We start from the raw sequence: 12501 nt of genomic DNA on the forward strand, positions 1-12501 counted from the left end.
GGGAATGATGTGGTTGTACTTCACTATACAAGGTAAATGTTGAAACAGCTAGAAAAGGTAATCAGTCAAAATTGAACAATTGAGTAGTAATGAACTTAGTTGCTTCTGTTTGAGATGCAACACTTTCAAACACTGGAGCACTCATGACAATATACATGAAAGCATATTTTCCTAAAGAGACCCCCTTTTCTATCTCACCTCTTTGCTCCAACCTGGATGTGTACCCAGTTCATATTTCATTCCGTATACTGAAGCAGGGAACGTAAAAAAGCTACATCAGCAGGGATAAATTCATTTTTCCCTCCCCAATTAAAAATGTGTAGGTTTTTTAGTGAGCTATTTAAAGTAGACAAAAACCAGAATCCTGCAATGTGATTGTTCTATAAATGCAAAATTCTGACGGAACCCGGAGGCTAGAATCAGTTCAGCAGAACAAAAATGTCATTCATTTCTTTGAACTCCTGTAATCCTGAATTACAACATTCTGGTGTGGGAATCCACAGGTAGTCCTCAGTTACTGACCATTTGTGCAGCGACTGATCAAATGGCACTGAAAAATGAGACTTATGACTAGTCCTCAAAATTTTAGGGTTAGGGTTAGGTTTAGGGTTAGTCACGTGATTGCAATTTTGATGCTTGGCAATCAGCGTGCACTTACAATAGTCACAACATCCCAGTCACACAATAGTCATTTGCAACCTTTACAGAGAGCTTCTGATAAGCAAATCAACAGGAAGCTAGCGAAAAGTTGCAAGTTGCAGTCATGGGATATTGTGCTTAACAACCAGCAGTGATTCAATTAATGACCACAGCCAGAACTGATGTCAATAATTTGGTATGGTTAAGTGATATCATACTTAATGACTTAGCAATGGAGTTGCTGGTTCCAATTGGTGGCCTCCTAGATTTATTTATTTTATATATTTGTAAAACACATTTCTAGAGATGCCTGACTCCAGAATGACACTGGGTGTCTCACAAATTAAAAAAGGCAAGAAATATTACAGAATCAGGCAAGAGTAATGGTCTTTCAGACGGAACAATAAAAACTGTCTTCCAGCCTAAAGAAGCCCAACAATCACCCAAGCCAAAGCCTGGGGGGAAAGCCAAGTATTCAAGGCTCATTTAAAGTCAGGCAGGACAGGGCAATTTGAACTTTGGATGTTGTCCCAGAGGGAAGGTGCTGTGTTGGAGATAAGGCTCCTTCCATTTCATACAATCTGATTCTAGGGCTCAATATACACAATAAAATCTGCACAGCCCTGATATGGACTATTAGAGCTCTGAGTAATTTCTGTAATGTTGTGCAGCTCAATATTTAAATGAGAGCACTAAGAGATTCTCTTAATTCAAAATAGCATAACATACTTAACACAGGCAAATTACCTTCAGGTAAGCAGCGAATCATATCACTGGGTTAAAAACTGCCTCCACCAATCTTCAGGATTTTATCTCCTAGGAATTTTTATCTCCTAGTCACTTTTGATGAAAATCAACTATTGATCACATTTCTACTCCTGACATATTGTGGTAGATGTGGAAATGGAGGCAAATAGATGATACTCACTATTATACCCAGAGTCCAGAGCGGCAAATGAATCCAATAGATTCTTCATAGGTTTTTCCAGTGCAAGGATGAGATTTTATTTATTTCCCCAAATGCCTGCTGAATCAGTGATGAGAGAAACAAGAAAAGGAAATAGCTGTTAGTAAAAAGAAAGAAAATTCTAATAAAATAAAATAAAATAATAAAATAAAATAAAATAATAAAATAAAATAAAATAAAATAAAATAAAATAAATAAATAAAATAAAATAAAATAAAATAATAAAATAAAATAAAATAAAATAAAATAAAAAGATACTCAGATTAAGCAGCAATAGGATGACCTGCTTCAGGGTACATGGTCAATTTAAGGAAACTGATGGGAACAGAATTCTATCAAATAATAAATAAGAAATTTATGGGCTCTGGCATTTCAGTGTGTTGACATGGCCCCAGTAGTTACGGATAAGGACATTGTGGATTGATGCATGGAGGACCTAGTGTGACTCACCGAATATTGTACTCTCACCAAAACGATGTGAATTTCTTGCCAAAAGCTGATACGGCTGTTGGAGTAAAGGAAGAAATCAGTGCCTAAAACCATCTGATACAGTATAAGGATAGGTCTGAAGCTCTATATTTTTTAACCAAATCTTCAGCTATTTTTCCTAAAATATTTATGCATGACCTGATGGCATCCATAAATCACCTCAAGGGCATTTTATAGTAATATCAGTGCAATAAAGATATAACAGATACAACACTCAGTAAAAACAATTAATAAAACAAAAATTCTGGAGGAATTAGCCTGTTGAATGGAAATAGAGCTTTGCAAGCTCCTGTGATGCTCCTTCTCAGTAGCAATCCCCATGCTCTGACGTGCCTTGCTTCCTCTGGGCTCCAAGAAAGCTCTGAAGGCGTAGTTATTTTGCTGGAAGCTCAGGTATTAATAGTAGATAAAAGAGCTTTCTTTAGTTAATCAGGAGTGTAGGGCTGGAGTGTTTTTTTCATATCTTTAAGGTGCTTTCTTTGAATCCTACTTACTTTGTTTGATTGTGTCCCCCATGAGACTAAGAAAATGGGAAGGACATAAAAGGTTGTCCAAACAAAACGTATAACTAAATAAATGACAGAAATGATACTCTTTTGGGAGAGAATTAAACAAGGTGTTGCTACCCAAAAAAATCACTAGCATTTGTACCAGAGAGTAATAAGCTAATCTTGGTGGTTGACCACCGAGTAGGACTTCAAAAAAAACAACAACACCATTGATGGTCCTTCAGAAATCCTGTTCCCAGTGTATGGTTCAGAGGTTATAACAAGAATCTTGCCTGCTAACAGAGCAGCAGGACAGATCATCTGAATCACAATCGTCTGACAATCATCCAAAAAGTGAACTCTTGAAAATATTAGGACTCAGAATTCCCACCTTCTGACAATTTGCCTGCTTGTTCTGCTGCTCCTCCTGGCAGGATTTTGGATAAGACACTTTCACCCTCTGTTCCTGGCTGTCCAGCTGCTGCTCCTGCAGATATGGATGCTCCTGTTGGTTTGGGACCCAATTTAATGCCTGTGAGAGAAAGTGATGAAATAAATGAATCTGTCTGAATTCAGTGAAATGTAATTATCTTTACTCATTATAGAAATATAACCAGATTTGTAAGAAAAAAGATGTAATGGCAAGCATTGATTTGTTCATAATATATATAACCAATCTTTCCATACAGCAAATGGTACTCTCAGTGACCAAAAAAGGGGAAAATATTAAAATAATGAAATACTAAATAATGAAATGGCTGTGGATTTCAACTTCCAGAATTCCCCAGCCAGACATTTCTTAGAGTTGCCAAAATTGGACACTCCTTATTTAAGCAGTTCAAAAGCCCCACAGCGTTATCCTGTGGTAAGATGAGTGGCCAATAAATTTGATAAATAAAATAAAAAAGGGCTAACATGAATATATGCACCTTGATAGACTTTCTGAAGATAAAAAAATGAGTTCCAATTTGAACTCCCAATGAAATGGGTTGCAAAGTGTGAGGGCAAGTCAAAATAAGTTCATGTCTTATCTGCCCAATCACTGACCCTCTGTTGGAAAGGGCCATTTCTTGCAGGCACGTAAAGTAACAGGAAATTATCGATATCCATTTCTCAATGAAAGTAGTATTTTAAGATGAGCTAAGCAAAGAGCAAGCAATTTATTATCAGATGTTAATCAGGGTGAGGCATTCTATCCTTTCTGTTCACGGGAAGAAGACACTTAGAAGACTTCTTTTAGGCATTTTCCTTGTGACGCCTTTACCATCACTTATACAATTCTAGCCTCCTGTGAATTAATTCTATACTAATTGGCACACATTTTGAGGCCAACGGTACCCAAATGTTCCCTTTTTTCTTATTTATTTTATTTTATTTTATTAGATTTATATACCGCCCCTCTCTAAGGACTCGGGGCGGTGTACAGGGCAATTAAAACGCTAACAACACCGAAGGTATAAAAATTAAAATACGATTAAATCAATAGCCCTAAGTAATAAATACATTCTAAAATTTAAAATTTTTAAAATTTAAACTCTAAAATCCAATCCCTCAGTCCAGGCTGGCCTGTTCAAACAACCAAGTCTTCAGGTCACGGCGGAAAGAGCGAAGGTCGGGAGCCATCCAGAGCTCAACTGGAAGCTGATTCCAGAGGGCAGGCGCACCCACAGAGAATGCTCTCCCCCTGGGAGCCGCCAGTCGACATTCCCTGACTGACGGCACCCTGAGGAGGCCCTCTCTTTGGGAGCGCACAGGGCGATGGGAAGTTAACACTGGCAAGAGGTGCTCCTGTAAATAACCCGGACCCATGCCATTTAGGGCTTTATAGGTCATCACCAGCACCTTGAATCTCACTCGGAAGATAACTGGAAGCCAATGCAGCTTGCGGAGCAGAGGTGTTACATGGGAGTATCAGGAGACCCCCATCACAACTCGCGCGGCTGCATTCTGCACCAGCTGGAGCCTCCGAGTGGTATTCAAGGGCAGCCCCATGTAGAGAGCGTTGCAGTAGTCTATCCGAGAGGTCACGAGCGCATGAGTGACTGTGCGTAGGGCGTCCCGGTCCAAATAGGGCCGCAACTGGTGCACCACGTGAACCTGGGCAAAAGCCCCCCTAGTCACAGCTCCTATATGATCTTCAAAATTGAGCTGTGAATCAAGGAGGACACCCAAGTTGCGAGCCCTATCTACGGGGGGTAACACCTCACCCCCTATAGATAAAGATGGAATAGAATGGACAACCCGAGATGCCGATACGCACAGCCACTCGGTCTTGTCGGGATTTAGACGAAGCCTGTTCCTCCCCATCCAGACCCTCACCGCCTCCAGGCAACGGGACATCACGGAGAGGGCATCACTGAGTTGATCTGGGGTGGAAATAAAAAGCTGGGTATCATCAGCGTACTGATGATACCCCACCCCAAAACCACGAATGATCTCGCCCAGCGGCTTCATATAGATGTTGAATAGGAGAGGCGAGAAGACCGACCCCTGAGGGACTCCACAAACAAGAGGCCTCGAGGCCGACCTCTGTCCCCCTGTCAACACCGACTGCGAACGACCCAAAAGGTAGGAGGAGAACCACTGTAAGACCGTGCCACCCACTCCCAACCCCCTGAGGCGCCGCTGGTCGATGGTATCAAAAGCCGCTGAGAGGTCTAATAGGACTAGGACAGAGGAGCAACCCCTGTCCTGAGCCCGCCAGAGATCGTTTACCAGTGCGACCAATGCCATCTCCGTGCTGTACCCGGGCCTAAAGCCCGATTGGTAGGGGTCCAGATAATCCGCTTCCTCCAGGAACAGAGGAAGCTGATGAGCCACCACACTCTCAACAACCTTCGCTAAAAAACGAATGCTGGAGACCGGACGATAGTTATTCAAAATAGCTGGGTCCAGGGCAGGCTTCTTGAGGAGGGGCCTCACCACTGCCTCCTTCAAGGTGGCAGGGAAGCTACCCTCTCTCAAAGAAGCAGTTATTACTGCCTGGAGCCAGCCTCGTGTCCCCTCCCGCGCTGCATAAACCAGCCAGGAGGGGCACGGGTCCAGTAAACAAGTAGTGGAACTCAGCCTCCCCATGATCCTGTCCACTTCTTCTGGAGTCACAGGATCAAATTCTTCCCAAATAATATTCCCAAGACCGCTCGATTCCCCATCATCAGACTCTGCACAGTCGGAGTCCAATCCGGCCTGAATCTGAGCGATTTTATCTGCCAGATATTGACTAAATTCCTTGGCACGACCCTGCAGGGGCTCCTCCCTCACCTCCTGGTTCAGGAGGGAGCGAGTCACCCCAAACAGGGCGGCCGGGCAATTATCTGCAGACGCGATGAGGGCAGTGAAGTAATTGGACTTCGCTGCCTCCATCGCTGCGAGATAAAACCTCGTGAAGGTTCTTAGTCGCAATCGATCAGACTCAGACCGGCTGGACCGTCTCCGACGCTTCATCTCCTGAAGCTCCATGGAGAACCATGGTGCCTGCCGGGATCTGCGCCGGGTCAGGGGCTGCATGGGAACAACACAGTAGAGTGCCTCCATGGCCGCCCTTTCCCAGGCTTCCACTAAGGCATCGACCGGGCTGTGAGCGAAGATGGCAGGCACAGATCCAAGCGCCTCCTGGAACCGTTCAGGGTCCATTAGGCGCCTGGGACGGAACCACCTGGTGGGTTCCATAACCCCGTGACAGGGGGGGGCAAAGCGGAAGGCCAGCCGCAGAAGGTGATGATCGGTCCATGACAGGGGAGTAATAAATGGAGATCCCCCTTCCAGATCATCAAGCCACCGTCCAGATAGAAAAATAAGATCAAGTGTGTGACCCCCCCCCATGAGTCAGGCCCTGAATTACCTGGGTCAGGTCCATGGCCGTCATGGAGGTCATGAACTCCCGAGCCAACCCCGACGAACCTCCCAGGGATGGCAAGTTAAAGTCCCTCAGAACCGTAAGTCTGGGGAACTCAACCGCCAACCCAGAGAGGATGTTGAGGAGCTTGGGCAGGGCTGCTGCTACACAGGTAGGCGAAAGATACGGCAGCAACAAGCCCAACTGAACCCCACGGCCAAGTCTCAGGAGGAGCGACTCACACCCGACTATCTGAATAATGGTAGCCTCCCGCGGACACAAGGTCTCCCTTACAACCACCACAACACCCCCATCCCTTCCCTGAGCCCGAGGCTGGTGAAGCACACGGAAACCTGGTGGGCAAAGTTCAGTCAGAGGGACACCTCCCTCTGGGCCCAACCAGGTCTCAGTAATGCAAGCCAGATCGGCATGCTCCTCCTCAACCAGATCTTGCCTAGGGTGTCATGTGATCATTTTGGAATTCATTTTGAAAATAGCAAGTGGAATCTTCCCTCCGAAAACTAACTCCCCTAGCGTTCCCTAGTGAAATGCACACACAATAGCAGGTGCTAAAAAAACACCTGCCTAGTTGAGAAACTGCTTACTGACCTCCAGCTGTCCCCTGTGGTTGTGTCTGGGGTGCTTTCCCCACCTGTGGCACTTTTGTGGTAGGCTTGGATACATCCGGCTGTTCTGCTTTAGCCTATAATGGGAAACAGGAGTTTCATTTGTTGGTTTAAGAAAGCCTCTTTTTTTCCCAGTCTCTGATTTGGGGGATAGCAATGCATGTTAGAGAAAAATTATCCTACCATAAAACCATCTGTTGAAAACACACCTAGCAGCTTTGTTGCCACAATTTTAAAAAGCTGACTCATCTTAGTTATTTTTAATTGGCCCTATACTCATTCTAGTTCTCCATAGATCCTCTTCTCTCCAATGTTTCTAAGTTTCTGTAACTCTAAGTTCAGTGACAGAGAAGGATAACTTTTTTCAGATAGGGCTCACTTTAGACCAGCAAACTAGGCAATCACATTTCAAAATAGTGGAGAGCTGGATCAAGCAAGGCTGGGTCAAGAAATAAATAAGATTTAAATATTACAGTTACTTAGCTGAATACAATTAAATACGAGCATCCTCTGCGTATTTATATATTCTAACTTGTCAAATTAAAAATTAAATCTTTGGGTTCCTTTGTGGAATCAAACCCCAAACTTGAAACTGCTGAAAACAGTCCTGTGTCTGTGGGCTCTACTCTCCTGTTAGCCCTCTGAGGTAATCCAGACAGGAAACCAAAACTATTAGTACTAATAATACCTTTATTGTAAGCATTTCTCCCCTCCCTTGTTGTTACTTTCCAGAGAATAAAGGAGGGCCCCTTCTGACATGCTTTCTCCATCCCCATTCCTTCTGTGGATGGAGATACCTCTTGTCTGACTATTGCCCTGGCTGCAACTCTTCTTCCTATCTCCCAAGTTTATTCTCACAGTCCCTTATCTCTCCTGGCCTTTGACTCCTTCAGAAATCTAGGGAGTTGGCCTACCCCCATAATTGTTCTATTCCCCCCCCATTTAATCATTTTTTACTTCTCTCCAACATTCTGTTGAACAAAATGTTTCCTCTTAAACTCTGAGATTATGATTAACTCTTACAATCCATCCACCAAGATGACTTACTTGCATATAATATATTCATTTAGACTGTAGAATGATTCATATGGTCCATAAATACGTGGATTTTTTTTGGTGTGATATTGAGATGAATGCACACATTTGATACTCTAAAACAGATCATTCACACATTAATGAAGGGCAAGACAACAGGCAATTAGCAATGATGGGATGAACATCCATCTCTCCCTAAAGAAAACTGAAGTTGTACTCACTGGTCCTGCTGGGTGAGTGCTAGGTTGCGCTTGGGCAGTTGGCTGTGGTTTGCCTGATGGCTGAGGCTGACCAGGCTGTTGTTGGGCTGGCCGCAAGGATGGTTGGGCCTGGGTTCCCAGTGGTGGCTGTTGCTGTTGCTGTTGTTGTTGTTGTGGTTGTTGCTGCTGCATCCGAACCTGCTGTGGCTGTTGATGAGAAGGACCCGCTTGATGCTGTTGCTGAGGTTGTCTGCTTGGTGGTTGCTGCTGCCTAGATGATGCTTGTTGTTGCGCAACTTGCTGTTGCCTGGGTTGCTGCTGCTGCTGCTGCTGCTGCTGCTGCTGCTGCTGCTTTTGCTGCTGCTGCTGTTGCTGCTGCTGCTGCTGCTGGTGAGGCAGAGGCTCAGATTTTGGCTGCTGAGATGGCAGCCCTTGTTGCATCTGCCTCTGGGACTTTTGGGACTCTGAGGTATGATGATAGCCAGATGGCTGTCGGGACTGCTGAGGGTACTCCGAGGAGCTGGGAGGATAACCTTGCTGGGTTCTCGTATCTGATTGCTGAACCTTCTTCTGGGAAGTGGGCTGTCCATGTCCACGTCCCTGTGACTCATGGCGGCCTGGGTCTCTTGGGTGTTGCCTGGATGATCTCTTGGGCAGGTCATCAGTGGAATGGCGGGTGGAGGATGAATGTCGCCCATAATCTCCATGGTGCTTATGATCTTTGGAGGAAGAGTGACGTGGGTGGGAATAGTCATCATGATGCCACAAGTCTTCATCTGGGGGCTCATCATAATCATGATAGGTGTGTTTAATTGGACCTCTCTTCTGAGAGGATGAGGAATGGCCACCATAATGCCTCATCCTCTCTGAACGAGGTTCTCTTGGTTTGTCAAACCAGTCTGTCTCCTCTTGGCCCAAGTGGTAGGCTTCAGAAACCAAAAAAGATCACAGTGAATCTCCTGATCCAAAGCTAGGAATGTATTGTGACTGAAGCCATGCAATGAAATAGAGAAGAAGCTAATCACAGGAATGCAGGATATGTCACAGCAGCCACTCAGGAAATATAAAAACAGAAATCTCAGCGCAGAAACACACTGAACAAGTAGTGAGCAACATTAGGACATGCAATGTGCAACATGCTAACATAAAACCACCAAAACAGAAAACGAAATCAGGATAAAGGCACATGGCAAGCAAATGGAATTTGTGGCATTTTCTTTGCAAATATGACCCGCTTGGGCATGCTTGGATATAAGTCACTATAGGTAGTTATTACCTTCACTGTCTGAAACAACACAGTGTGAATCATCCACGATGTAGCCTTCTTCGTGTTTGTAAGAGTGGGTTCTTGGCACATCTTTAATATGTTCTTGTACGTCAGGCAATGAGTGACTAGAGCAAAATTGGGAGCAACTGTCTCCAGCAGACTGAGGAAGAGGCCCACCTGAAGACCGTGATACACCCATGGATTTCCCTAATGGACTGATAGGACTTTCTTCTTCTGAAGTTTGTGTGCGAATTGGAGGTCGCCCACGACTCTGACTCATACTAAGGGAGGAAGGCTTTGAGCTTCCTTTCTGTGGCCTCTCCATGCTCTCTCTTTCATAAGATCTACTTCTAATTTCACGACTTGACAGTTTTTCTGACACATACCCAGAGGATCTTGATCGCCCACCACTATATGCTCTATCATCTTCTTCCATCCCATCTCTGCTGGATACACTATAGTATTTCTGCTGTTCATATACATTTTTCTTTAGACCATAAGTGATATCATCTTGCATTTTCCTTGCTCTGGATGCTACACTGCTGCTACTGACTGATGTAGTCGCTGTATAGGAGGCCAGATCTGATTCTACATCTTTGGCTTCTTCTATAGGGGAGAATTTGGAGATCTTCTGCTCCATGCCTTGTTTCCTGTGCTTGCTGCGCTTGGAAGAGATGACAGCAGGGGCCAGATTTTTTGAAGAGTGTTTTTGTACTCCCATACCTGTTCCATGCTTGTCTGGACGAGAGGATGACCTATAATCACTGTCTCCATAGTAATAAGAACTACCTGATACTCTCCCATTGCTCTCTGTGCTTTTAGGATAGCTTTTCCCCCTATGGTCAGGACCATAATGATCATAAATATCTTCTTCAGACTCCTCTTCTCCTTTTGAATAGCAACAAGGCCTGCTAGACATGTCTACATCTGCAACCTCCCTCTTTTCTTTGCTAGGCAGTCCATTGCTGCCGTGTGATGGCAAATCCCCTTTCTGACCCTCTCCCGTGCTGCTCTCTTTGGTTAATTCACTGATATCATCAATCATCACATAGTTCCGAGGAATGTTTTGCTCTAGATTGGTGTATAGAGAGTCAGAGGAATAGCTTGTAGCGGGACTTTGTGCAGCACTGCTCCTGTCTCCTGGCCTCCCATCTGGGGCTTTGTGTTGATCGTAACTGCTGGTCACTGCCGCGGTGCTGTAGATCACTTCTGGAGTTGCAGCAGAGATCACCACAGTGGGATTGCTAATGACTTCATAATTGGTCAGGATCTTCTGCTCTAAATCAGCCAGTGAGGTCTGTCTTGGCTTCTGGGAGGTTGTGTGGGTATCTACATGAGTCTGGAGAAGAGCACTCTGGGCAGGCTGCAAAGGTGTCTGATTGGAATAAGCAGTCTGAGCTTGGTACGGTGGGCAGAAGCCTTGGTGGCTCTGTAGGCCCAGTTCAGACTGATACCCAGTGCTTGGGGTGAAGCTATGTGCCTGGTATGTAGTTTGGGAAGGGTAAGCAGGCATCTGGCTTGGTTGGAAATCATTTTGAGTAGGACCACTGCTTGCTGGAGGATAGTATGGAGGTTGAAATCTTGTTTGCTGGAATGTAGCTGGGCCTGGTGCAGCGGTCTGAACTGAGGAGTACTGGTATGGGGTATAGGAAGTTGTTGAAGCATACTGGGTACTGGAAAATTCTGCATACTGGTTAGAAGGGGTAGTGCTGGGCCTTGTCAGGAGACTTCCACTCTCATAACCAGAGAGGCGAAGGTTATTTAGTTCGCTGTCAGACATATAATCTCGATTCTCTCCCAAGCATCTCAAATATGGATAATCGCGAATATTCCGATCCTTCAGCAAAGATTCCTTTCTCTGATGGATCCCCAATTCCAGGTACTTCAGCTTGGCATCAATCTCTTTCTCTTCTTCATCCAGCTCGGCTTGTTTCTTTCTCAATTTAGTGGATTCGTGCTCGACCAGTTTCAAGTCCCGGTCAAGCTCTCTAAGGAGGCTGGCTTTGGTCACTTGGACAGGCTGCCCGCCAATACCCTTCGGCACGAGGCCGGGCATGTACATCTGTGAGTGGGCTTGGCTGGTCAGAGGAAGCTGAGCTTCTTCTGGTGGGGGGCTAGGCAAGGTCCGCTTCACTTTCCGAATGAGGGTGTTTGATTGCAAGGTTGACATCTAAAAAGCAAGGGAAGCTCTGGTTAAATTTAGAGATAGGATGGAAGAATTCACAGCCATTTCTTTGGAGTAAAATATATGAACAAAATGCACTTTTTAAAAATAATTCCTAATGTGGGAGACAAGTATTTCTTGATACTCAAACATCTTGAATGAATAATAATGTTGCTGGCAAACATCTGCTCTATCAACAGACATAGTTACCGAAACTGAAAAAAAATGGAAAGAGGCAGAAGTCAAACTATTTTTTCCTAACGCACCCATACAAAATTAATCTAGTATGATTCACAGATTTAAATAACTGAGTAACTTGGGGTGGGGGGTGTGGGGGGTGGGGAGAATATTTCTGCTTTGCAGATGAAACATCTCTATATCTTAGGTCAGGGGTGTAAAACTCAATTTCATTGAGGGCCGCATCAGCATTGCGGTTGCCTTCAGGGGGCCGGGTGGGTGTGGTCAGGGTGGGTGTGGCCTACTGGGTGGGCGTGGCTAGAGTGCGTATGGCCTACTGGGTGGGCGTGGCCAGCTCTACATCATTCGCATCAAGTGTCCCTATGGGGGCCTGGGCAGGAGTGGGACAGATCTGAGGGTCTCTGGCAGAAGAAGGGTCTCTGGGCCAGGGCCAAGGCAGTGGGGGCCGTTCCCTCACTGTTTCCAGGATGGCTTTGCGGGCCGCATGAACCCACTTCGCGGGCCGGATCCGGCCCCCGGGCCTTGTGTTTGACATATCTTCTTAGGTAGTCTTGCTGGCGTCTGAAGAAATTAAAATTCACTGGTTTTGCAAC

At 45.2% G+C, this 12501-nt stretch overlaps 1 protein-coding gene across 1 annotated transcript in view; it reads right to left on the bottom strand.

Annotated features, from left to right (window-relative positions):
• Positions 1-1530: 1530 nt before the first annotated feature.
• The window catches only part of BSN (bassoon presynaptic cytomatrix protein), a gene marked incomplete at its 5' end in the record, with an annotated part of 242008 nt that continues 231037 nt past the window's right edge, over positions 1531-12501 (bottom strand). Inside the window, 5 exons of the mRNA XM_083352936.1 lie at positions 1531-2111; positions 2975-3115; positions 7028-7121; positions 8301-9205; positions 9556-11716. Of these exons, the coding sequence (XP_083209062.1) occupies positions 2071-2111; positions 2975-3115; positions 7028-7121; positions 8301-9205; positions 9556-11716 (3342 nt within the window). The 3' untranslated portion in view covers positions 1531-2070. The remainder of the gene's footprint in view (positions 2112-2974; positions 3116-7027; positions 7122-8300; positions 9206-9555; positions 11717-12501) is intronic.

This window comes from Vipera ursinii (assembly GCF_947247035.1).
Source record: "Vipera ursinii genome assembly, chromosome: 2".
Classification (NCBI taxonomy): domain Eukaryota; kingdom Metazoa; phylum Chordata; class Lepidosauria; order Squamata; family Viperidae; genus Vipera; species Vipera ursinii.